Here is a 27,022-nt window from a genome sequence, read left to right on the forward strand (position 1 = left end):
CATGGAGCAACAGAGGACGAAATGAGTTAAGCTTGAACACTAAATGCGGATCAACTCATAAGCAATCTCATGCACATGTCTTGTACTAGAAGAAAGCTAAAATGCTAACATATAATCTAAGAATCAAATAGGGAGATGCCACATCAACCTATGTTACATTTTTACTTACTATATTGACCTTACAAGCTTGCTTCCCAATCTATCAATGCTCACGTGAAACAATCAAATCCATCATATTCTTTGACATTCTCATGCGTCTCTAGCTTTTACCCTAATGTGCATGGGCTATGGTGGCCTAGAATACATCAGCCATTGCTAACCAATTTCGTGAACTTGGCATGATATAGACAACCTGACCTTAGAAGTGTGTAGTATGTCCTGGTCAATCATTAATCTCAAAATGCAAGCTTTTGCAGGGGTTTTAGGTTAGAGAGTAGCTCAACTTTGCAAAGTATCTCAAAATGCACGTTTTTGTAGGGGTTTTAGGTTGAGGTTGTCAGCGTTCTCTCTTTCTCTCTCAGAGACGGTGATGGCGCGTTTGGCCTCGTCCTCGATCATGAAGTCTGCCATGGCTGCCTGCCGTCGTCCTGTCTCGGCCCCTCGCACCGTCAAAAACGCTACTCCTTCTTCCCCGGGGGACTCGCGCAAGGTCTTCTCGCGAACTTTTTGGTAAGCTTGTTTCTGCATAAGTCTTCCTACGTGAACCTTTCCATGCCCGAAATTTGTTTTCGCGCAGTGGTTCCTGAGAGTAACAAATCGCAATTGGATAATTCTCCCGGGCACTCCTGCCTGCATTTGGTTAGAGTACTCCGTTCTTGTTCATACATGCCAATGACATGCCGTGCATTGTTTTTGTTGTGGTAGCGTGAGAGGGGCCGTTGTCAGTCTAGAATCGTTGCTGCCATTGCACAATGCTGAAGCCAAAGCACATTTTGTGTCCAAGCTGAGCTCAGGAGATCTCTGTGTCCCCTTTCTGCTTCAAGGTTGGTGCGATCAACGATTCCTTTGTCTACTATTAGAAGAATCATTTGGAGTACGATATTTTGTTGTCTATTGGATATCTGTATTTTGGTTGCTTATTGGTTTGATTACACGTCGTTTTAGGGTCTGAACATGAAAAGGCATGCATCAATAGCAGACAAGGCACAACTGCCCTACAATTTCTTTGTAGATTATATTAGGAAAGCAAGATCATAGGAGCAGAAAGAATCCCTTTGGCTTGAGTTTGTCTTCTGTATTTAATCCAGGTCCCATAACAGCAAGAGAAAGTGACCTAGGTTAAAATGCCCTCAATAGACAACTATTCCGTGATGCTGGTGATTTGGAGGGAAGCACCAAGATGATTCTTTGGCACTACCTATGTGAACTCTCATCACCCTATTAAAGAACACAAAGAGCAATCATCGCTATGATAGCAACCTGAATGTTTACAGGACACAATAAGTATAAGTGCAAATAACATTGTAATGTCAAGGCTATGGGCGAATTTGTTTGCATGGCACCATGGGATAATAGAATTAACAAGAAGTTTTTAGAGATTTAGTCACCCTTGGATGGGCACAGGCAGTGCACAGTCGTTTTAGGGCAGATTTATGCATTTTGTGATCAGATCGGACAGTTTTGCATCAGTTTGGGCTGTTGCCAGCAGTTGGGGCAAGTTTAGAGGCAGGCGGATCAGGTTGGTCAGGCTGTGCAGTCCAAACAGGAGTGCCATGTGGCATGGCGCATGTTTTCATAGCATTTTTATTACTTTTTAATGCAGTTGGCTTGTTTTTTGCTACAGTCAGACCAGCTTTTGATTGGCCATCGCTTTCGTATTGGCTGCACTTTGACATGGTATTGGAGTGGTGTTGAAGGGCTGATTGATTGTGGGCAGACTTGAAGAGAAGATTTCAGTGCTACAAGAAGGCTAGGTTTTCAGTGTTCAAGGGCGAGCAGAAGGGCTGCATTACACAAGGCTGAAACGGGCATAGAAGCGTGGGAAAGGGGAAAAGTTGCCGATTTGTTGTAGGTTTTATTCTTGATGAAAGAGAAAAGGCTGTATTTACAGCTCTTGGCCGTGGATTTTGAGTTTTCATTGCCTCTCGCGGTTGAACTAGGTCCGGGATGAGCGGAGGAGGCCCTAGGAGGCTGTGTTTTTGGAGTTGGAGGGGCTTACCCTTGTTTTTGTGTAGGTTATTCAAGTAACAATGTCTTCCAAGCTTGATGTGGAGTTCCAAGCTATTATGGACTACCATAAGGTCCCCTTGTTGTCAACTCTTTCTTAAGATAAAAAACTTAGAGGAATAGAATTACTACACATAGTGGGTAATGGTGCTTGCCATCTTGGAATCCTACGATTTGTGAAGCGCGTGACCAAGGCCACATATTGTTGTACAGTCCGTGACTTATCCAAGCTTTCTTTAGATGAGAAAGTTAAGTTGACAAAGGTACAAGCACATTAGGATAAGTTAAATGCTTACATCCAATTGTTTCTATTTTGCTTATGCACATCAGCTATGACAGTTTACATAGAGCATTTGAACATTGCTTGGGATACATGGCTAGAATTGGATTAGTTACACAATTGGATGACCATGATGACACAAGTGTCTCTAGTAGACATTGAACCCGTTCAAGTCTGCTTCCATGTAGGAACATGTCAATAAGCTTCGATGATTGTAGATGCAAGTTTAGAATATAGGGAAGGCGACTACCTTAGAGGACATGGTGATAACTCTTTTCTCATAGATATTGCCTTGATTTAGCGTATTCTACTTTGCCTTGAATGCTTCAAGGTGGAGAGCTTGCTCTAGAGTGCTGGAGATTGAGATGAGCCACTTGCCACGTACGTGTTGTATTTGCGGCTAGTAGTATAGAGATGTGATTCCTAGCAAGGTTTCATATAGGGCAAAGGAGCTCTTCGAGCTTATTTCAACGGACTTATATGGACCGATGAGAATAGAGTTCCTATTTTATGCTAATTGTTGATGATTTTAGTAGGATGACATGGGTGGAGATGAAGTATGATGCATTCTCACATTTCAAAGATTAGGTTATCTTTGAGGAAAATCGGTTTCGTAGAAAACTCAAGACCTTGCAATTCAACAAAGGAGGAGAATTTGTATTCAACAAGCTTGCCAGTTTTTGTGCAGATCGTGACATTAACCATGAGTTTGTTAACATCAACACACCTTAGGAGAATTAGAGTGTGATTAAGATGGTACGGACTATGCTAGAGCATTTGTAGATACCATAGTGTCTATGGGTTGAGGCAGTGGCCATTGCTATCCACATCCTTAATCAGTCACCTACATCAGCTGTGGTATGACATATTTTGAGACATGCTTTGGTGCAACTAGCCTTCCTCCTTGAAGAGAGTGGTAATGAGGTGATTAACCAACAATTGTAGTAAACATAAAATTCACATAAACTGAAAATGCAAATGTTACCACTTAATCTTGGACATTGGACAGTTTGTTGACCCTAGAATATAGTTGCTAAGGGTGTTTGAAACGGGAGGTATGGACCAGGTTTCATAGGTTTTATACGAGTTTCCTAAAATGTTAGAAACGAGTTTTATTTGAGATGAAAGAAAACTATTAGACTTTATACATATATAGTATGACTCATATAATGTAATTTATCATAATCCATGATCTTATACAACGCAAATGAAGATTCTACATAGCATTAATATTTATATATATCGTGGTTCATTATCCATGACTATATTAGCTATATTAATAGAAAAAAGTATCAAAATATACATGCATCTTGGTTAACAACTTGAGCAAAATTGTGTAATCAATGCTAATCTGCATGTTAGGGTGTGAAATGAATCCATGACAAATGTTGATTACAAAAGATTAAACACCTTTTTTCGAGTAGGGCTTTTTTGGAAGTTGAATTTAGGTCTTTCGTACGCTTTTGAAACGGCTAGATATGAAATGAGTTTCTTAAATATTATAAAATGGGTTTCTTGGCAACTATGCCTCAGAACTTAGCGCCCCTTGTGGTATTTTTTAAACTTATATTGCAAATGGATGGAGTACAACTAAGATTCTTCAATCTCCTTGACTAATCTAAGTGTCTCTTTCTATAATGAATGATTAGCAAGTCTTCAAATCAAATTGTCTCTTTATTTGCTAGGGGTTTGACCTTTACTCCTTGGGAAGTAAATTAACCCTAAATTCAATGTTGGATAGTTGGTCTCTTGGATCCTCTTGAAATGCATTTATTTTAGCTTTGGAAATTTAAGTTTGAAACCTTTAAATTCGGGCATGCTACAAGGAGTCTTCGTCCTTGGATAGGGTGGTAAATAACCCGATTAAGTACTATTTACAGCAGCATAAAATTCACATAAACTGAAAATGCACACTTTACTACTTTAATCTTGGATATTGTACACTAGGTTGGCCCCAAAACTAGCGCTCGCTTTCAACCATTTTGAGAGGATTTTATGTAAAAAGAAGGATTGACGAAATCGCGCGACGTGCGATCGTAGTTTTAAGGCAGTGAACAACACTCCGAATTGTGAGATGGAGTGATCTGGTAGAATTCTAGCTAGGTGTCATAGTATTTTATCCCCCTTTCGGAGCCAAGAGAAGCATCTGATTGGCGGTCTGAGCAGCATAGAGGAAGGTATTGTTTTATGTATGTTTTTGTCTACAAGAGATTTATCTTTTCATAATGCAAAAATAATCTGATAAGCTTCAACTCTGTGAGTATTCTTCTACATCTTTTATTTCTTTCTTTCAACCCCTTCTCTTTCATCTACTCCTCTCCTTGAATCTCCCTTCACCCTATTATATCATACACGGGGATTGACCTTTACCTTGCTCCTTGGAAGACAAATTCAGCCCAAAATCTATTATTGGCTAGTTGACCTCTTAAATCTCCTTGAAATTTGTCTTGGAATTCAAGTCTTAGGCTCTTAATTTTAAGCACGCATCTCGAGGCAGTTGTTAAACCCTTATTTTTATTATAAATTAGACTTTACAATAGAGATTGATTGAAATCTCTTCCTTTGATAGCTCAAATTGTTGGAAAATAATGAGATAACTTGAGAGATGACTAGAGGATGAGAGAGAATGCTGTAGAGAGAAATTTTAGAGTTTCATTACGACAAATGCTAAAAAACTGTTGCTGCCTTGCTCAAATAATCATGGAAGCTATCACCTACAGCTTAGGACCACAAGAAAGATTGTTGCCCTCTCTCGTATGTTGTCACCTACACCAGAAAGGCCTTGGGCTGCTATCACTTGCTCTTGGAGGGCTCCAAATTGCAGTCACTTGCTGGAGAATTGGTCCACGGTGGCTGCAAATCACATCAACAGTATCTCCTTGCTCTCTAATAACTTCCTTTTCTCTCACAATGGTTAGAATAGACTTCACTAGCCCCTTAAAACGTTTTTTCCACTTGCATGGGCAAGTTTTGCCATGTGGCAGTCTTTTAATTCCATTTTCTAGTGTTATCCAGCTTATTAAATTAATTATTTTAGTGCTCAAAAAATCAATTTCACCAACCAATAATTAAATTGGCTAGGCCAATTTGTCTTTCAAGTATCCTTGAGTAGTTATTGACCCTTATATTGGGATTAATTAAATAATTAATGTGGTCTCTAATGCCACTATTGACATTAGTGGCCAATAAATTGGTTTTGGCCTAAATCTGACACTGGGTACCACCTAGTATTTGTGAGATATAACTTATTGCAACTTTTGCCTTTGACATCCATTGCATCCTCGTGGTCCTTGGCTTGTTACCATGAAATAATTGCCATGTGCATCACATGTGCCAAAAAACCTTGCACATTTGATTAATAACTTAATCAAATGTTATTGGCAAGATTAAAGCATCTTAAAATTTTACGTCCCCATGACATACGCTTCTTGAAGTGGCTATGAAATTCTAGTTTGTGTTGTAAATTAGGGTTTACAGTAGAGATTCACTAAAATCTCCACCTTTAATGGTTGGATTGCTGTAAAACTTGGAGTAAAGCTAGGAAATGGCTGAAGAAAGAGAGAATGCTGTAAAGAGAGAAAATTGAGAGATTTATCGCAAGGATTTGGTGAAATTGAGGTTTTGACCTAGTTTTATAGCCGCAAATGGAGTCACCAATGGCAAAGAAAGCATTAGAAGCTGGATCTCCTCTCTCACAATAGAGGCAACAATAGAGAGAACTTCATCTATATTGTCTCTAAACTCTTTGGTTAGCTTGGAATGCCAACGAACAACCTTTCCACCTCAATACTTCGGCCTAAAAGAACTTATTTCTTGTTGTGGAGGGAACATCCCCATTACATCACGAGATGTCACAAGGGACACCATATCCCTCTTTAGGAAGAATCTTGTACTCTCCAAATCTTCCACCTCTTCTAATGACAGGTGTGTATCCTCAGCAACAACATGCCACACACTAGGAGCTGGCCCAGGTATTCCAATTACCCAAGTGATGTCTACACTCCAGCAATGTAAAACAATAGAAACACAAAACCATATCAACCCCTCAGGAACATCCCGAAGGGTAGTAGTTGAAGATGGAAAGGCATGTTGACTCTACAAACATGGTGCGAGCAACTCGGTCTACTATGAAGCATTTGAGGATTAATTAAGGCACCACATCTTTGTTTTGACTCCTCAAGAAGCCAAAAGCAAGCGACTTTTGATTTTGGGTCTACCCTTCTAATGACCCACATGGTCTTAGCTATCTTTCTTTCTTTGAAGGGCAAGAATTGAAGATACTGGTCCATCAACCGCCCTTGTTTTTTTCTCTTTGCTCATGTGGTTTTCACGTACTCCGGTCCATGGCTATCAGCATCCAACACAACACCGTGTGCGAAAAGCACTGGAAGCTTGCATCTTATAGATCTTTGCTCTTCAACAGTCTTGTGTTTGGCAATCCCAACCTCGTTCATTGCACTATGGGTTAAGTCAACGAGGCACTTGGTTGAAGTAGGTCCCCCGTTTCCATAGAGAGTGATTTTTTATTTCTTCTAGGTCTTGCCAAGTCCTAGTATCTTCACCAACCGAGTGTGCATTAGCATGTGCACTTTGTAGCACATCCATGGTGAGATCAATAGCTATTGCCTCGTAGTAGAGAGTCAAATGTTTTGTATATCTAATGGTTGCTCTCATACTGGAGTGCTTTATCTTTGGCAGATTTATTATAGGGCGAAACAAACCATTCTCTTATTGAGCCAAGAACCACGAGCTCCAATGTGATGACCAAACTTTCCACCCAACAAGCGAACCATTCTCTTATTGAGCCAAGAACCACGAGCTCCAATGTGATGACCAAACTTCCCACCCAACAAGCGAAGTCTCCAAGGCCAACAACTCACTATCAATTGCATGACCTTTTTTCAACTATTTCTGTAAAGCATGCTTGCAATTCCTCACTACAATCTTTGAATTTGCATCTCTCCATTTTCAATAAAGCACTATGTGTTCCTCATGGAAAGATGCTTTGACACAATGCTTTGCATGTTTCACCATACTTTGTTCCCAATGGAAGGTGAAAGATCTCTCCTTGTGAGGCTAAGACTTGCCATTGAAATAAACTAAATGCACTACATTCTAATTTGCACTAGCTTCATTTGCCACATGCAACCCTTGAACTCTAGTTTCTTGTAACCATTTTCCAAGAGCATAGCATTCAACATCCTCCAAAAATCCTTCAAGTATTCTTGTCCTCTACTTTGAACTCGTATGTTGCAATGGTTAGCAACTCTTGAAGGTGTGGATCATACACATGAGCTCCATTGTTGACCATTCCGCCACACGATGCACATGGTCAAAGTGAACCCATATATCTTGCAAATTAATACCTAGCTGCATTCACTTCACAAGATCCATACCACTAGCTGGCCCCAACATCAACATCATGGAGACGTGTGGTTGTAGGTCAAGGCTCAACTGACCAAGAAAGATAATACTATGTATGAATGGGTAGCCAATCTTTTTCTTTAGATCCAAGATCCCCTCAAGCCCTTTGGAGCCATCCCCACTCATTTCACTGATCTCTCAAGTACATCTTTGTATCTTATTTTTGTTGTTTAGGGGCCTGAAAACTCTAAGCAACTCATTCAACTCGTGTTTATCATAGAAGAAAGTGCATAAGCTGCGATCATTAGCTTCCCATGTCAAGAATATGCAATTCCTTCATTAGAATGGTCTCCAGTGGTTCAGAAATGGCTCGAAAAACAAGTAACAGTAGTCCAACCTCTCTTTCCAACAACTCCAAAATGCAAAAATGAGATTTTCTTCTCCCTTCAATCTCGATTCAACTTTTCCAAACTTACATGGGCAAGTTTTGCCAAGTGGTGGTAGGCTTCTAAATTGAATTTCTAGTATTATCCAACACATTAAATTAGTTTTCAGATTATAAATTCTGAAAATTAATTTTAACAATTATTTTTGTGCCTAGAAAAAACCAAATAACAATTATATTGGTTAGGTAAATTTATCACCCAAGTAATTCTGAGCACGCAATAGTCTTGAACTAGCATTAATTAATGCGAATTTCCTAGTGTTACCATTGAGAATAATGGCTAAATTAGATGTTCTAGGCCAAGTTGTAATTGCTATACCTCCTTGTACCTATTAGGCATAACTTATTATAACTTTTGCCTTTGGCACCAATTGATATCTTGGGGTCTTGGGTCCCACAAGGGAGAATGAATCTCCATCATGGAGATACAATCCGATTGAGAAAAAGACGAGGTCTTAAAGGGCGTGCCCAAGGGTGAAGATCCTAATGTGATGTGTGAAGACATGAAAGATGCACTTAAGGGAGGTTGAAAGGAAGGTGCAATGGAGCTAGTGGGTGGGATAGGTGGGAGATTAAATGGATTTGTTATTTGTGTGGTGGTGGGAAATGAGTTAGGACCCTTTTGTCCATTGAATGCAAATGAAAAAAGAGACGATTCACCAAAATCAATTTGACCATGAGATGTACAAATTGAAGGAAAGTGAAACCAATCTTCCTTCCGTGGATGGGTGGTAATTTCTTGATTGTAACTTAGTTATAGCAGTAACATTTATTACAAAACTGAGAAATGTAAAATAACTTACAATCTTGGACAATGGACACCTTGTTGGCCCCAAAAATGGCCCCCCTTTCGGTATTTCTTTAACTTAATTGAAAAAGAAGTTGATGTATAGGATTTTTCCAATCTCTTTCGGTATTCCAACTCCCCTTGCTATCCAAAATGACCAAGAAGTTTTCAATCTGATTTGCCCCTTGATTCGGGTAGTCAATTGGCCATTACTCGCTTTGATGGAGATGGAGATTGCCCCAAATTCATTGATTTGTTGGTCCCTCTACTTGAATTTCAATGAAAACAGCTTCAGCCCAATTAAATCCAAGTCTTGGAGCTTTTAATTTTTGGCACGTTTCTTGAAGTTGTTGCTAAACTCTAATTTCTGTTGTAAAGTAGAGTTTATAGTAGAGAAATCTGAAATTTCTTAGCCTTTGGTGATCTCAATGCTGTAATCTTCGAGGCAAGGCAATGGAAAGGCTGGAGATGAGAGAGAACGCTAAGGAGAGAAAATTAAGACTTTCTTTGCAAAGAACTAAAGAAAATCAGCCATTTACTGATGTTGCCCTTTCTCAACAGCTTGTAGATGCTGTCACTTGTTGTTGATTGGTCTTCTCCTGCCCTTGGCTGCCTCAGAAGATCCTCCAATGGTTGCAAATCAGACTAACAACATCTTCTCTTTCTCTCTTGCAAGCTGAATACACTAAAACACCTCTCTCGAGTCCCTAAAGACGTTTTTCAGTCTTGCATTGGCATTTTTGTCAAATGGCGGTCTTTCTAAATGTTTTTTTCAGCATTATTTGTAATTAAATATTAATTTTCAGTTTTCAAATATTAAAAATTAATCTAATAATTATTTCAGTATCCCAAAAAATAATCTTATCAGCCAACAATTAAATTGGCTAAGTAAATTTTATTCCTGAGTGTCTCTGCATCATCTTTGATCATCAAATTGGCGTTAGATATCATTAAATACGACTTCTCTATTGTTACCAAGTGACACTTATGGTCAAATGAATGACTTAGGCCAACAACTGGCACTAGATACCAACAAGTACTTGTGCGGCATAACATATAGCAACTTTTGCGTGTGACATCCCATGATTTTCTTGAGTCATGGGCTTATAAATTTACTCTAACCCTAGTTACACCTCACATTGTAACATTTACTTAACCATGTGATTAAAAATTAATCCATATGTTAAGTGAGGTTTCAAAAATACATGTCCTTATAATAGAAAGGATGATGGAGTACTCACCAAAGAATCTTGTAACTTTTGCTTACCTTTCCTTGAGTTCAAATGAAAAAATCTATTCTCTTTGGGGCTTATGAACCAATACTTGGTGTGAAGAGTTCTTTCATCCTAAGCATTACTAATACCTTGCGGAAAAGAGGAAGTAAATTCAAAATCTTGAAAAGTGTTGATATGCATACCTGATATAAGAGTGAATAAAGGTGAAGAAGTATATGGAAAATACAAAAGAGGTAGAGATGGAGACGATTGTGATAGAGAGGAACATGGTTTATACTTTATGCCAATTTTCACATCAAGGTGATCAGTCCTTTGTGGAGCTTCTGTCCTTGCAAAATCATTAGATCGGGCATTGAATCCAAAGGGGAAAACTCAAATTTACCTTCAATCTTTTGTTGAGTTCATACATGAAGATGAGATCGTATTTGGCTTGTGAGATCTTGTATGGTGTGTGGACTCCATGGTAGTTAGAAGGCTCTCTAGCTATGTTGGAAGTAAGAGTAAGCTATGAGGCCCACTCCATCTCATATCTCAATGTGCTAGGCTCTAGAGCATCATGATGATGTGGTAAAGATGTGTTTGAAGTCATCTTGCCCTCCTATTGTTCCTCCTCCTTGCAAAGGGCTTTAAGATCAAAGGTCGAGGTTTCGTCAAAGAGAACATTGTTCTAATACCATGTGAAGAAATACCCTAACGTAGAATCAAAAATGAAAGTGTACGACAAAGCTTAAACTCAATAGAACATAGTTAGGGTTAGGGTAACTTAGAGACAATGAACACATTGAAAATTTGAATGAACGAATGAATACTAAATATACAATGCTCATGTAGCAAACAAAGTGTGCAGGGAATGAAAATTGTACCCCTAACTCTCGTGTCTCGAGGATTGACGGATCTTGAAACATAGCAAGGTAGCCTTCAAGATGTCGGACAACAGCAAATGCAATGGATGATGTATTGGATGTGAGTTAGATGCTCAAGGAGATTGAAAAACCGAGCAAATGTAGACTCAATGTGGCAGCCTGCTGCAGCAAACGTAGGTATCTGTAGTCGTCTTGGCCTAGGCTGTAATAGCTTCTAGGGTAGGGCAACAGCTGCCAGCGGTGTGGATTGCGCGAAGAAGGCTAGAAACAGGCCTTGAATGGCTGTAGGCAAGGTTAGGTAGCCTCGGCTGAGATGTTCTTTGCGAATGGGGTGCGGGCAACGAAGCTAGAAGGCCTAAGACTTGCAAAAACGAGATTGGGCTGAATGGAGGGCAATCTATCTATTTATTGGAAGTTTTGGGACCTCATACCTCGCACTACTTTAACCTCTCTTGAACTGTACACCATTTTAGAGTTTTCATTAATTAAGCATTTTTGGGGCTGTTTAAGAGACTAATTCAGCATGTAATGCTTATTGTAGCTCAACACTTCTGTCTCTTTCTCTCTCTCTTCTCTCTATGTTCCTTTCTTTCCTTTAGTCCGGTCATATGCTTCCACATTTGTTTAGTCCGGTCATATGCTTCCACATTTGTTGCACTTTGGCAGAAGTATTACGAGAAGCTAAGGTAGAGGTACCAATCGTGGTACAACTAACTTGATGTAGAGTGCTGTCCTCAAGTGGTGCATAATTTATTGCTCTTGTGCTTTAGTTACCTTTTGGGTATGAAGGGATAGCAACAAAGTAAATATATGCTTGTGGATGAAGTATAATAGACCAAATTTGAAATAATGTATAATAAAATAAGCCATATACCCATCAACATATGAATGCCAACCATTCTGCAAGGCAAGTCCAAAGGTAAAACAAAAGGATTAAACCCGTATTTCTGTATAAAGAAGACATCCATGTTCACATAAACCAAGTATTCATGTTCGTTCATGTAAAAAATGACCACGAAACATTTCATAACTAGCTTTTTGTAGTATCAAGAATGTGTCTCATAATTCATTATTGGTACTGTTCAATAGTTGGCCCCTTTACCCTTAACAACTCCTCCAATGCCTCATGATGAAGCCAAATCATATGAGATGAAGTGGGTTCAACATTGGAAGCTGTTAGAAGTATTGCAGTAGTGGAAGCATAAACATGTGCTGAAATAAATTGCTAAATACAACACAAAAGAAAAGAAAGAGATAACGCAATATATTAAAAACGATCCCACTCAATTTATCTGTAGGCCGCCTATGCCTTCATTCCAATCTCTTAACATTTTTATTCTTGAGAGTTTAATTAGTTTCCATCGGTGCAATCGTTACCATCATGCCCATCATTAATGACAGCTGCCCTTCGTCTACAACAACTGCCAGTTTCTTCATGTCGCACCCTTTATTTATTATCTATCCACTGGCATCTAGATTTCGAATACTGGAAGTGTTGTTTTCCCTTGTCACTTGGTTCACAACCCATTTCATCACTTGCCACACTCATAGCAGCCACATGCCTAGATTGAGTACACCCTATCTTGCCATAGCTTTGAAAATCCATCCTCAAATGCTGATCCAATTAGCTTGCTTGATGAAGAAGAACCTTACTCTTGCAATATGGACCTTTCAAGTCTTGCATATCCTTGTATTCTTCATAAACTCCAATGCGGTTTTGACATTCTTGGAATCTTCAAAATGAATCTGTATTTTCATGCAATGTGCCCTAGCAGAAATATGCTATGAAAGAGAACTCCGTGCACAACCATAGATGATTTGAGAAAATATGCAATTGATCGTATCCATGACATGCTACCATTCAAACAATGCTCACACAAAAAATATGGATGCACTGTAAGAATTTTGCCTAGCCTATCTAAATGTGCTAGTGCGTCATACAAACCTAGTTCCTTGATTAATTTAAAATTCCTTATACTCACCTCTCAACGCTCTTCAAAAAATATAGCATACTCCGCTCCTCCCATCCAAAATCTCACAATCACTCAAGAAATGATGTTGACCAGATATGAACAACCCATCTCACAATTGGTGGCGTCCTTCACGACCCTTTAAACTCACCCAACTTCCTTACACTCTCAACCAGAGGTGTCTAACTTTGTGATGAACATCCCAAATGGTGCGTGCAAGAAATGTGCGTGCTCAATGACAGGTGCTCTCTCATGTGCGCGTGCAACTAAAAGTTACTGCATATAGTTGCAACAGGCCTCATGCCGTGCTAGTGCTCAACGATGGTGCAAAACGTGCTTAATTCCATCCCGTGACATGGAAGTGTTTGAGAAAATCAGGAGATGACCCCCGAGTGTAGTGCATCAACAAGTGCAACGTGAAGTGCTCGTGAACCCATTATCCCCGTGATGTGCAAGAGTCTCAATAAGAATACAAACCTTGTTCCACAATATTCGGTAGCTATTAGCAAAGACAAGCTTCATCTTGTCCAAAAAAATACCAAGCTCGACCAAGGCTATCAAGTTTCATACTCAACAAATCAAACAAAATGATAGAAACAAATCCTAAGCTAGACAAACACAAGAAATCCAATTACGAAATGACAAAGCAAACTGTCACGCAAACAACTAAGCTAGCAAAAATCAAGCCTAACTACAATTAGACTAGGGGTTTTTAGTTTCAAAAAAACGCTTGACAACGTATGCTTGGAGCTGACAAGGACAATGTCTCCTTTGGTGAAGAGGATTGCCTTACGCTTCTTGTTGGCTTGATCACAAATCAACACCTTATTACCCGAGCTAATGGCCAAGTAGAAGTAACTAATCAAATTAAAGGTGGAATTTTAACTAAAACAGTTGCTTCTCATAGGCAAGATTGGAATGAGCATTTGTACGAGGCATTATGGGCCTACAGAATTACCTACAAGGTGATAGTGCAAAATATACCATTCAACTTAGTTTATGGAACTAATGCTATATTTTCTGTTGAGCAAGGAATGATTGTAAAGGTGCTCGGTCCTTATTCAATCCAAATCTTAAGACGAGCCACTCAAAGCTTCCATTTTAGGTACGAAAGACTGTTTTGGGAATGTCTTTTTTTGCTATATGGATTTGATGGTATCCTGACCTAAGGTCTATACGAGTGAAGTATTTGGCTCCATGCAGTCTATCTAATAGGTCTTCAACTAAGGGCGTGGGATATTTATTCTTGATGGTGATCTTATTAAGAGCCCTATAGTCTAGTCTACACATAGTCGGAGTTTCCCATTCTTCTTGACAAACAATACTGGGGCACCAAACGGGGACTTGTTGGGTCGGATGAATCCTTGCTCTTTCAATTCATGTACCTGTTTCTTCAACTCTATGAATTCAATGTGATTCATATGGTAGGGGACTCTAGCTAGTGGGATTGCCCTTGGGATTTGCTCGATCTTGTGGTCTACCTCTCTTTTGGGTGGTAGGCCTTTGGGTAGTTTAGCTGGCATCACATCCTCATATTCCTCAAGTATTGCTTCCACTTCATTGTTGCCAACTTGTGGTTTGGGCTTCTTGGTGACCTCGTGCTCAATGGGCTGAATCATGCATAAATACACCATATCTCCTTGCTTCACTAATTTATCCACTTGTTTGGCACTCCAAGTCATGATGCGAGGCCTAATATGGGTAACTTGTTGAGGTGGTACTTGGGTTCGTACCCTTGGTTTGTTAGGTAGTGTATTCGCCATTCGGCATGAGACTCTAGGCTCGTTCTCCTTCATCTGCACTTTGATTTATGTCCTGTCTGGGAGTTGCATTCTTTCGTAGGGTACTCCAACGCCCTCTCCTTGCATATCTAGCATTATTTCATTAACTCCTTTTCCAAACATTGCAATGACATACTTGTCATAGAACTCCAAACCTAAAATGACTTCAAAATTGTCCATGGGAATGACTAAGAAGTTGAGTCTGGCATTCCATTTTCTTGCTTCTACTTGCTCTGTAAAGACGTGTTTGACTTCCTTGGCTTCTCCTTGTACAAAGGTTATTGTTAACCCTTCTGGAGCTTTAGACAATTTGAGTCCATGTTTGGTTGCACAATTTGGTGTGATAAAGTTGTGGGTGGCTTCTGTGTCTACCATGATTGCTTGATCCCTTTCATTCACTCTATCTTTGAGGTATAAGTGTTATATTGCTGCTATGCGGGCTGCCATGCATTGGGGACAAGCACTAACTGTCCCTACCCTTGGGGTGGCCTAGGCTCTCTTTGCTTCCATTGGGGATTTCTTGGATGCATGGGGGTAGTGGATCCTCTCCTTCATTGGCATTGGTAACTGCTACCCTAAACCCGCTTGTTGAGGCTGTATCTTTCATGGGGCATCTATTTTGATAGTGGGGTCCCCTGTGCTTGAAACATCTAACCCTTGTGGTTGAGGCTCGGGGTCTCCGCCATGAAGTATTTGATCCAACAAACCCATACGATGCAGTGGTTGTTTCCCTATCGCCCAACTACTCCTCTTGGCACCAAGGCTAATTGTGACGCGGTTGGGGTTATTCTTTAGACTTGACCCCGAATCTTTGGGAATGAGCCTCTGGGGTTATTGGGTCTCGGGGTCCAAGAGTTGGTGGTGAGGTTGGTGTTGAATCTGGTTTGGCTCCCTTGGGTTGTCCTCCTTCCTTCTAGGTCGACTAGTCCTTTAGCCATCCTCATGGCCTTAGCTAAACTGGCTGGCCCTTGTCTTTCCACGTCTCTCGCGGCCCTTTTTTGCATGCCAAATAGAAATCCATGTAACTTACTGTCAGTGTCCATGTTGGGTGGTTGCAACAACAATTGTCTATACTTGCTAACATACTCCTTCATCTTTTATTGTGTTTGCTTGAGATTTCTCCACTCATCTCTCACTTTGAATTTCTCCATCTTTGGATAAAGTAGCCTTTGAGTTTCTCGTGGAGTTCTTTACATGAAAAGATAGTGGGTCCTTGCTCTTGTTCCAATAGCTACTAGCTAGCAGCGCCCTCCTTTAAGTAGATGGTTGCCACTTCTCCCTTCTTGTCTTTAGTAATCCTAGTATACTTCAAGTATCTGTCTACCTGTGCAATCCACTTCTTTTAAGTCAACTCGTCTCTCTCTTCTTTGTACTTGGTGGGTTGGGGCATTTTGAACTTGCCATAGTCGTCTTCTGAACTCTCACTCTCCTCTTCTTCCTTATTGGTTTGCCTTTTGTCTTTCTTCTTGTCCTTCTTCTTGCTTTCTACTTCAACTACCTTCTCCTTATCTTTCCTTGTGTCTTGAGCTCTTGTAGATGTCTCCTCTCTAGATAACCTATCTGCTAATCTATCCATCTCTTCTTGCAGTTTGTCTTTTCTCCTCTTCCTGTTGTTGTATCACCCACTCTGTGTAACCTTGCTCCACTTCTAGTTTTTTTCTCTTTTCCTCTTCTCTTTCCTTCATTTGCATGTTCCTCCATATTGAGTCCAACAAGCTTGACATGCCCTCCAACTGCCTCTCTAGGCTGGCTACTTTCTCCTCTTGAGCTTCTCTCCATTCTTGATCTCAGCTCTTCTTCCTCTCTTGAACCATTGGGATGGGTGCATATTCTTTGTTGTCCTCCATGTTGCTGTGGGAAGTTGTGCCTCGGCTTTGGTGTTGTCGACGTGGGGAAGCCGTGTCTTGCCCTTGGGTGGTGATTGTGCTGTAGGGAAGTGGCGTTAAGTCTTTAGATGTTGACTTGTGTTGGGGTTGTCGTGTTGGGGGTCAACTCGACAAGGGTTGACGTGACGAGGGGCGACACTGTCAGAGTGCAGCGGTGCGGAAGCGTAGGACTGAGAGAGAGAGAACGCAGAGAGAGAAGGGAGAGAAAGAGACAGTGTACACTGAAGATCTGCTGTATAAAGAATGCTGAATACAAAGATATACACGGGCGCAGTGTGCTGGACTGCGTGTCTCCACCTCGACGATGCGACCTGCTGTCCACCTCGAAGTCTGCTGCAGTCTGCACTGTCTGCTGTCTGAAATCTGCGAACAGAGACAGAGATCTGCACGGCACCGGTCTGTAATCTGCGACAGAGAATGATCGGGAGACTGCTGAAAAACGTCAGCAATAAATAGGCGAAAAACTGCCTGGAATGGGGCTCAAAACTGGGGCGCAGCCTGGTAAAAGTGGCTGCAGGCAGTCGGACTGCCACGTGGCAGTCCGACTGCACAGTCCGACTGTGCAGCAGTGCTGCTGGTCCGACTGCTGCAGCTGGACAGGCTATGATCTCTGACACCCCCTCTCAGAGCCTGGACAGGGCAGAAGCCTGAGGGATCTGGAATGTTGCCGAAGTAGAGCCTGAGGAAGCGCCTTCGTAAACAAATCCGCAAGATTATCCTCCGTCTTGCAATACTCCACAGTGATGGTCTCATCCAAAAGCTTTTCTCGGATGAAGTGGTACTGGATCTCAATGTGCTTCGTCCGGGCATGAAAAACAGGGTTCCTTGCCAAGGCAATGCAACTCTCATTGTCACATCGCAGCAATGTAGGACGAGTCTGGGGGCACCCAAGCTCCTCCAACAGTCTCCGAAGCCACACAACCTCGCATGTGGTGGAAGACGCGGCCCGATACTCCGCCTCAGTAGACGAAAGGGCTACCGTGGGCTGCTTCTTGCTACTCCAAGAAATAACACCTGCACCCAAAGTAAAACAGTAACCTGTTGTAGACCGCCTGTGGTCCACGTCACCGGCCCAATCCGAGTCGCTCCAACCTGCAAGTACAAGATCTGACCCATCTGTCCCTGCGGGGTAATGAATCCCCAAATCAGACGTCCCTCTCAGATACCGAAGTATCCTCTGAGCAGCCTGCCAATGCACTGTCTTAGGTTCACTCATGAACCCTGCCAAGAGCTCAACAGCAAAACATAGATCAACCCTGGTGTTGAGAAGCCAAATCAAAGACCCTATCAACTGTCGATAGCGGGAAGCATCCGCCAAAGGAGAAGCTGAGTGGGAAGTGGCCTTCCAGTTCGGATCCATAGGATTAGAGAGGGCATGACAATCTTCCATCTCAAAAGACGCCAAGAGCTCCTGTACATATCTCTGTTGGGAGAGAAAGATCCCTCTCTGAGACTGAAAAATCTCATGTCCTAAAAAGAAATGGAGTAGCCCCAAATCCGTCATCTCGAACGTCCGATGTAAAGCTGACTTTGTCTCCTGGACCTGCTGTGCATCATCACCTGTGACAATCAAATCATCAACATATAATACAAACAGCACACAACCATCCTCGGAAGTGTGAACATACAGCTGCGGATCGGCCTTGGACCGCCGATATTCCAACTGAGTCTGGAGGAACGAATCAATCTTCTCGTTCCAAGCTCGCGGGGCCTGCTTGAGACCATACAGGGCCTTCTTCAACCTGTAGACTTTCCCGTCCGAAGAACCAAAGCCAGGAGGCTGCTCAACGTAGATCTCCTCCTTCAAATCACCATTCAGGAAGGCCGACTTCACATCCAGCTGATAAACAGGCCATCTCCTATGGCCAGCCAAAGCAAGAACAGCTCTAATGGTTGCCATACGAGCTGTAGGGGCAAAGGTGTCATGACAGTCAATCCCTGGGCGCTGGGCAAAACCCTTAGCAACAAGGCGAGCCTTGTGTTTATCCAAAGTACCATCACTGAGATATTTGGTCTTGAAGACCCACTTGACTCCAATCACCTTCTTCTTCGGGGGGCGTGGCACAAGTGACCAAGTGCCATTCCTCTCAATAGCCTCCAACTCAGCTTCCATAGCTTTCTTCCATGGGGCGGACTGTAAAGCCTCCTTCACGGAGGTGGGCTCTCGATCCTGCATAACTCGGGACATCAAACAATAATTGGAGCACACAAGCTCCGAAGAATGCGCCTGGTGCCTTCGTGACCGCCGCGGACCATCCTGCGGTCCCCACTCCTCAAGAACCCCCTCGATCCCTGAATCACGGAGTGTGTCACGGGCCCAGCGAGGAGGAGGCCGAACCTCCCCTCGTCGTTCTCCATCAGTAGAAGACTCTGGAATGTCCACCGGTGGTAACTCCTCAGAAGGATCCGGTGGAACGGTAGACTCTGTGTCAGAAACAGAATCATAATCAAACGGCACAGGCTCCAGTGGAACTGTAGAAGGAGCCAAACTCTCCCCTGGATCTCCAAGAACGGGATGCTCCTCACCCGTTGAAGAAGCCGGAACCTCCACAAACCGCACATCACGGCTAGTATATACATCCCGCTTGACGGGATCATAGAGTCGGTAGCCTTGGGACTGGGAGCTGTAGCCAACAAATACCTGTTTGCGGGAAGCCGCTTCGAATTTGTCACGGTGAGCTTTGGGAATGTGAACATAGGCATCACACCCAAAGACCCGAAAGTAAGAAACATCTGGCTTCGACCCAAAATACGCCTCAAATGGAGTCATCCCTTCCACGGCCGAAGTAGGAGATCGATTAAGAATGTGGACTGCAGTAGCCACAGCCTCGGGTGCTCCATCATGGTGCGCGCCATCTCGATCACACTGCGGTTCTTCCGTTCAAAAATACCATTTTCTTGTGGAGTATTCGTATTGGCAAACTCCTGGTGAATTCCTCTATCTGCACAAAACCGAGCAAATTCATTAGAGACAAATTCACCTCCCTTGTCGGATCGCAAGGTCTTCAACTTCCCGCCTGATCGGTTCTCCTCAAAGAGAAGCCAATCCTTGAAGTGCGAGAAAGCTTCTGATTTTAGTGCCAAAAAGTAGGCCCATGTCATCCTGCTATAGTCATCCACGATCAGCATGAAGTACGAGCTCCCACGCAGGGACTCATTCCTCATAGGGCCACATAGATCCGTAGATACTAACTCCATCGGTGAAGTAGACCGCCGCGAAGCGGTGTGGGGAATGGCATCCCTATGCTGCTTCCCCCTTATGCAGGAGACACATGGCTGCTGGCTCACCACTATATCCGGCAACCCTCGAACAAGCTGTCCCCGTGACGCCTTCCGAAGATAGTCATAGTTCAGGTGACCAAACCTAGCATGCCATAATTCAGGCTGTGACTGTGAGGTAAGAAGAAGAGTAGAGAGGGCAGTGGAAGACTTCAGTTTGTAAATGCCGTTCTCCTCATATCCAGATGATAGAACCTTCCTCGATTCACGATCAAGGACTCGCACTGTAGAACTGTCAAACTCCACCAGAAGACCAAGAGAGCAAATCTTATGGACTGAAAGGAGATGGTACCCCAATCCTGGTACATGCAAAACCTCTGAAGTATGGGTGCCACCTCGTCCATCCGGAATAAGCTGCATCTTACCCCGACCTGCAATAGAAACTGAAGAGCTGTCTCCAATGAGAACCTGCCCACGCGAAGGTCGCAGCTGGGCAACACCATCTGATGAAGGAGTCATGTGCCGTGAGGCACCACTATCAATAATCCACTCTCGAGATTGGGAAGCCGCCATCGCAGCATCAGAAGCATTCGGTGAAGCGTCCTCAATGACAACTAGATGTAGAAATGCAGCTGATGAGGGTGCAGCCACTGCTCCAGAATCCTTGGTTTCCTTCTTCTTGGTGTCCTTCGAGTCTTTGTCAGGGCAATCCTTCTTCCAATGGCCAGTCTTTCCACAAATATGGCATGTGGAGTCTTTGTCCTTGTCCTTCTCCTTGTCCTTCTTGGACTTGTTATCCCCCTTCTTCTTCTTTTGGTCCTTCCCCTTCTTCTGAGAGGCTTGACCTGTCAACGCCTCCGTCTTGGAAGCATTCTGTCCCTTTAACTGTTCCTCTTGGTCCAAGACCATAGGAACCAACTCCTCCCACCGAAGAGTAGACTCTCGCCCCGAAGCAATAAGGGCAGAGTAAAATGTACCGAATCGTGGCGGCAACTGGGACAAGAGTGTAATCGCCATGTCTTCGGAGGAGATCGGCTTCCCCGCATTCTGAACCTGCATCTGTAGCTGCCTTAGCTTGTTAATGTGTTCCCTTAGCGAAGAAGACTTATTGACGGACAAGGTCCGCATCTGTACCTCCAAAGAAACCCTCTTCATCAGGGTCATCCGATTGTACATTTGATCAAGCTCCAGCCATATCTCACGAGCCACCGTCAAGTGCTCGATGTGAGCGATCACGGCTGTAGTGCATGATAGAAAGAGAAAGGATCGAATCCTGGCATTCAGTTTGTCCCAATGAGACTGGGCCCTGGCCAACTCCGCACGAGCATCGGAAGAGAGTTTGGACTCATCTCTTACCGAAGGCCGGTCAATATCTTCCTGTACCAACTCCGCCAAATCATAGGACTCCAGAATGGCCAACATCATAACGCGCCAAATGCGGTAGTTGTCGCCGTCGAGCTTCTGATCTGTAGGAAGAGCCGGTAGGACAGGCACCTTCCGGTCCATAATCGCCTGGAACTCCAAGTCCATCTCTGTAGACATCTTCACCTGCAATGCCTTCTCAAACGCAAAAGCAGCCCCCTCTGACTGGGTAAACTCAGCCTGCTAAGGCTCTTCTGCGTCCCGAAGCTTCTTCACCCGCCGGAGGCGATGAAAAAGCAAAACCTGCACTTTTAGGTTGAAAACTCAAACTTTCTCCGCGTCAAACAGCAGTAAACAGCAGCAAATCCACCACCTGTACTCCTTTCCTGTGCGCCCACACTCGTTTCAGCCTTGTTCCAAGGCGCAGCCCTCCTGTCTGCCCTTAAACGCAAAAAAAAACGCAAATTTGTGTCGCGATGGAAACTCCTCTTCAGGTTGATTCTGCGCTCAGTCAGCCCTCAAACACTGCTCTGATACCATGTCAGAGTGCAGCGGTGCGGAAGCGTAGGACTGAGAGAGAGAGAACGCAGAGAGAGAAGGGAGAGAAAGAGACAGTGTACACTGAAGATCTGCTGTATAAAGAATGCTGAATACAAAGATATACACGGGCGCAGTGTGCTGGACTGCGTGTCTCCACCTCGACGATGCGACCTGCTGTCCACCTCGAAGTCTGCTGCAGTCTGCACTGTCTGCTGTCTGAAATCTGCAAACAGAGACAGAGATCTGCACGGCACCGGTCTGTAATCTGCGACAGAGAATGATCGGGAGACTGCTGAAAAACGTCAGCAATAAATAGGCGAAAAACTGCCTGGAATGGGGCTCAAAACTGGGGCGCAGCCTGGTAAAAGTGGCTGCAGGCAGTCGGACTGCCACGTGGCAGTCCGACTGCACAGTCCGACTGTGCAGCAGTGCTGCTGGTCCGACTGCTGCAGCTGGACAGGCTATGATCTCTGACAGACACGACCTGGGGCATCGCGATGTGGGTTGTCACGACATTGGATCTCTCTTGCTTCCGAGAGCACCACTTAACTCCGAGCAAGAGTTGCTCTGATACCAAGTGTGATGCACTTGCATGCAATCATTCACTTGACATGGCACAGAGTGGTAACACGATATGTGAGAGCAAGGTGTACTCTTGTATTATTCAATGAAAGAAATTGTACAACATAGGCACATCCTAGGACTACACCCTCATGACGCTGCACATACAAGGGTTCACCGCTAGGTATAGGGAATCACATGTAGAGTGGAAACCAAGCAGGGCTCAGAGTCACTACTACCCCGTATGTAGGTGTTTTTGGTAGCAACACCATGGTATAGCTAAAACCAACCCCCCCAAAAGAGTCTCGTAAAGAACTTGCATATGGAGCAGTGCATGAATGACGTAGCAGTTGGCCTATGGTAATTCAGCATGTCACGCTTAACAGGTTTGAATGACTTGCGATGCTAATGATAGCAATTTTTGGGTATATGTAATACACAAGTGATTCAAGGCTCAGGTGGGTATGCCAGCTAGCAGTATTTATAAATGCAAACAGCTGTTCAGTGTGGCTACTTTGCTGTCTTCTTGCACTCAGGTGTATTTGTAATTAGGAACCCAGTCTTTGGCATGGGAACAGGTGTTTGTCAATGTAACAAATTCCATTTCTTTGGGATTAGGTGCATGTCAATGTAGCACACTTCATCTTTCCCCTTTTTGTTTTCTGGATGAGCCGTGTTATCATCACATGTCTGCTGTGCCATAGTATTCAAAGAAGAGGAAGTGTGTTGCCAGTTGAGCAATGCTGTGATTGATTTTTAAAATAATGGAGTGGATGTCTGCTGTGAGTTCTTTACTCCACATAATACAAGCATTGTTTGCTGGATTCTGGACATATGCAAGCATTATTTGTTGGATTGCATTGTTTGCTGGATTCTGGACGTATGCAAGCATCTTTGTTGGATTGCACTGTATATGGAAGTCAAGCTAAGCTTAGCTTTTTTATGAAAGTATAGCATACACTTTTCTTATGCTTTGGAATATGAGTTTGTTGTGCAGCTTGCAAGCTAGTGAGCATATTCTGACATTTGGTCCCTTGTAGTCCTAATGTTTTTGTGGACAGATGTGTTACCTTTGTACATATTTGGGTTAGGCATGTCATTTAGTAGGCAGCAGGCTAGACATATTGGGCACTGCATTTTCCATGTGTACAGAAGCATTTATTGCTGGCTGATCTGATGCTGGCCGACTTGCCCTTGTCAGTTGCTCCACTGCTGCCTATCTGTAGGCACTCCTCACATTATCTTGTATTGCTTGCATTCTTGGAGATGGACTAGTCTTTACAGGCACTGTGGCTGGTCACCTGAGTGCTGGTTATCGTGTGGTATTGTACTTTTGTTCTCATACTTTTTATGATGGATTTTGAGTGGTGTTAGATGTGTCTGGCAGACTTCTTGTTGTGGTATGGGACATGGTTCCTAGGGACTCGTATGGTATCATCATTGTATATCTTTTTGTACTGATTATCCATGATGAGAGAGGCTGTCAGCTTAGTACATGTCATGGGTTAGGCATCTCATTTAGTGGGTAGTTAGGCTGTGCATATTGGGCAGCAGGGCACTGGCATTTTTTGCTGGCCGATCTGTCATTATTGGCTGACCTGCTCGTGTTGGTTCCTTCACTGCTGCCTATATGTAGGCACTCCTCACATTACCTTGCGGCACTTGCATTCTTGGAGAGAGAGAGGGACGGGAGGCACTGTGGCTGGTCACCTGAGTGCTGGTTACCGTGATGGTATTGTACTTTTGTTCTCATGCTTTCTATGATGGATTCCATTGCCTGTCCATGGTTCTATCTGAGCTCTCTGTTCGTCTCATTCACTGTTCATTGTGTTTGTGTTTATTGCTCCTGCTTCCATTGTGCACTCTCACATGGTTGTGTTGAGAAATCCAATGTAAGGTTAGTTCCATTGTGTTTGTTAAGACTGTTCCAGTTAAAAACACAACCGTTTGCTTGCCAAGCTCGTTTTTCTACGTGGAATTTCTGACCAATTTACAATTGTCAGTTGTGCCCACCGTACCTCTCCTTACTAAGCTTTCAGTGCAATGGGTGTTCGAATGGAAAATTATCTCACATGGCCACTGGTACCATTGAGTTTTGACAGTGGGCTCACTTTTCATCAGGGCTCGGCAATTCATATAACCAGTTTTATATGCCCTTAAGCTTAGACAAATTCCTGGGTTCTGATGATGATGACAGGAATGTCAGTATATTTCTAATGCAACATTGAAAAAGTCTCCCTACTTTTTCCTGCTCATGACCTTGTGCTGCTTTGAATATTACAGCTCAAGCACGCCTTCTTTAAACGATCTCTTGTACATGTGCATATGCGTTCGACCATGCATTCTCTCAAATGGCTCTCAAATAGAATTGTTCTGTTATTTTATGGGTCAAGGTGTCACAATTGTAATAAGTGTACCCTTGTTCTTGGCAGGGTTATTTTTCCAGGGAGCATAACAAAGTAAGCCTCTCCTCATCCCTCTCTCTGCCATGCTAGTCCTGGCTATATGATTATCAGCACCATATGCCTTTGAGTCACTTCAATGTTTATAATAGTGATGTCTCAATTGCTGACCAACTTTCTGCTCTGGGACATTTTCATTTTCATGTGTTTTGGTTTATAATGGAGGCTGCCTTTTTGGACTCTTTATGCCATTGCTACTGCTGGTTATGGGGAGGGGGTTCGTTCAGCAGGCAATGAGAATTGACTGGAGTTGTCCATGCAATGTTTCTTCAAGGCGAATAATTTAAGGCAGCTTTTGCTGTGGAGGTAGTGTAAGTTCAATATTTGTGCACTGCAAAATTGTCAGGCATACTGGAAAATTATCTAGGGGGGTGCTGCATAGGGGTATCATTTATGCTTCATCACATCTTTAAGCAATGCTATGTTGATTTGTTGAACAAGATGTAGAATCTTTGTATGTATAGTTAGGGTAGATTTATTTCAGAACCTGCTCATAACAGCAGTTGGCATCTTTCAACTGTATCTATGAACTGTTAGCAAAGCTTATTCTGCTATTACTGTTCATGCTCGATGAAGTTGAAGACAATCTACTGAAGGCAAGATAAATGCTGGCTTTTTGTATTTTGAAGTCTTAAGTGGAATGAAGCACTCGGCAATATGTTTCATTCTTTAAAGTTTGTTTTTTTTTTCCTCCCAGATCTCAATGGCTTGAGAAGGAGGTGAACCAGACATTTTGCATCATGATTTTTTGGAACAGCAAGGAAACATGTGCTTAAACTTTTCTGCACCAGAAGGAACATTGTTCTTGTTAGTGTAAGTGATTATTTGCAGCCTGCTGAGATGCTGGCCATAGTCATGATTTGATAGAGAACAGTGTGGAGGCAATTTTAGACTTGCATTGAAAGTTTTGATATCACCTTGTCTGTATGTGTATAAATCTGCAAATGGTCTCCTTTCTTGTTCTATTAACAGGTTAGAATTGACAAGAGTTCTCTGAAGTTTTGACCGCTTATAAGTGAATGGCCTGCGGAACTTTTTTTCCCCTTGAATTGTCTTGGAGTTATTTATGTAGAAAATCAGAGAGGATCTAATGTCTTTTGCTGATCAATGGCAGTTCTAAAAATGTAATATAATAGACATGCTTTACTTTTTAGGATAGCATTTCCATACTATGTGAATGTTTGGATGCGAGACCTTGATTTGGTAATAAGTGGCCTTCCTTACATGCAAATAATGTGCGCACAGATGTATTGAATTCATCTCAAAACCCCCATCATCTGATTTTACTCGATCTGTGTGAACTGAATTTTGCACATTTTAGATATCGGTCTTGTTTACGCCGAATGGGTGTGCGAGACTGCAGTCACATTAGTTGTCAAAGCGAGTAGCTGATCGAATTTCCTCTCTTGTGGGTCTCCCTCATTTGAGCAGTCCAAAGAACTGCACAATGTGCTACATCAACCTTTGTATGATTTCTAGAGTAGCTGCACCTGAAGAATGGTGGTTTTTGATGAATGGAAGCTCTGGACTAGATGAGGATGAACCTCTTACCCTTCAGAAGTTTGGTCACAAGTGAAACACCCTTCACGATGGTAGCTCAAGCAGTAAAAACTAGTTGCTGTTGATATTCAAACAACAAATTTTGGGGCAGTGGCGTGATGGTACTGTCTATATTATTGAATGCCTTGCTAGCAAAGAATCATATGAGCTCAAGCCAACTGGATACGCACACTCACATTAAGCAATGAAGTTCTATATTTTAAGTAAGGAGAAGGTTATTGCCCATGAAGAGAGCCCGATTTTGGACCAATGGAAAAATCAGTTAAACTATATTATACTGGAGACTCTGAAATACCAGCTGGTTTCGAAGGAGACTGACTTTCCAGTCAGTTTTCAAAAGGAGTTTTAAGGACCCATCACATGATCTTCTAAGGTACTAAAGGTACAGAAGTTTGTAATTTATAAAACAAACTCCTAGTAGTCTGGTACATGTATTATAAAGAATTCTATGTAACATGAAGACACATTTTGTCCTGTAAATCCTACATGTGACCTAGTTGCTTTAAAACCATTCTCCAAAACTGTAAAGATACATGTGGCT

General features: G+C 42.6%; 1 protein-coding gene across 8 annotated transcripts; it reads left to right on the top strand.

The window, feature by feature from the left end:
• Positions 1-434: 434 nt before the first annotated feature.
• On the top strand, positions 435-27,022 carry LOC148016576 (envelope glycoprotein). Of its 8 annotated transcripts, none has more exons than XR_015688136.1 (6): positions 435-669; positions 865-983; positions 24,096-24,191; positions 24,892-24,918; positions 25,619-25,734; positions 26,243-27,022. XR_015688136.1 is itself a non-coding variant. In XM_087664449.1 (5 exons), the coding sequence occupies exons 1-4, from the start codon at positions 530-532 to the stop codon at positions 24,912-24,914; spliced, it is 378 nt and encodes a 125-aa protein (XP_087520575.1). In that variant the 5' UTR covers positions 435-529; the 3' UTR covers positions 24,915-24,918; positions 25,619-25,919. The 8 variants fall into 8 exon arrangements, 3 of the variants coding, with proteins under 3 accessions (XP_087520575.1, XP_087520576.1, XP_087520577.1); XR_015688137.1 differs by having other exon boundaries at positions 26,353-27,019; XR_015688135.1 differs by lacking the exon at positions 26,243-27,022 and adding an exon at positions 25,152-25,227 and having other exon boundaries at positions 25,619-25,919.

Source organism: Lygodium microphyllum, chromosome 23 (assembly GCF_053477565.2).
Source record: "Lygodium microphyllum isolate KBCC chromosome 23, Lygodium_microphyllum_v1.1.10, whole genome shotgun sequence".
Taxonomy (NCBI): Eukaryota; Viridiplantae; Streptophyta; class Polypodiopsida; order Schizaeales; family Lygodiaceae; genus Lygodium; species Lygodium microphyllum.

Coding starts and splice junctions, on each gene's coding strand:
- LOC148016576 (XM_087664449.1), top strand. CDS start 530: ATGGCGCGTTTGGCCTCGTCCTCGATCATGAAGTCTGCCATGGCTGCC. Junction 670..864: donor GTCTTCTCGCGAACTTTTTG/GTAAGCTTGTTT, acceptor TTGTTGTGGTAG/CGTGAGAGGGGCCGTTGTCA. Junction 24,192..24,891: donor GAGTGCTGGTTACCGTGATG/GTATTGTACTTT, acceptor TGTTCTTGGCAG/GGTTATTTTTCCAGGGAGCA.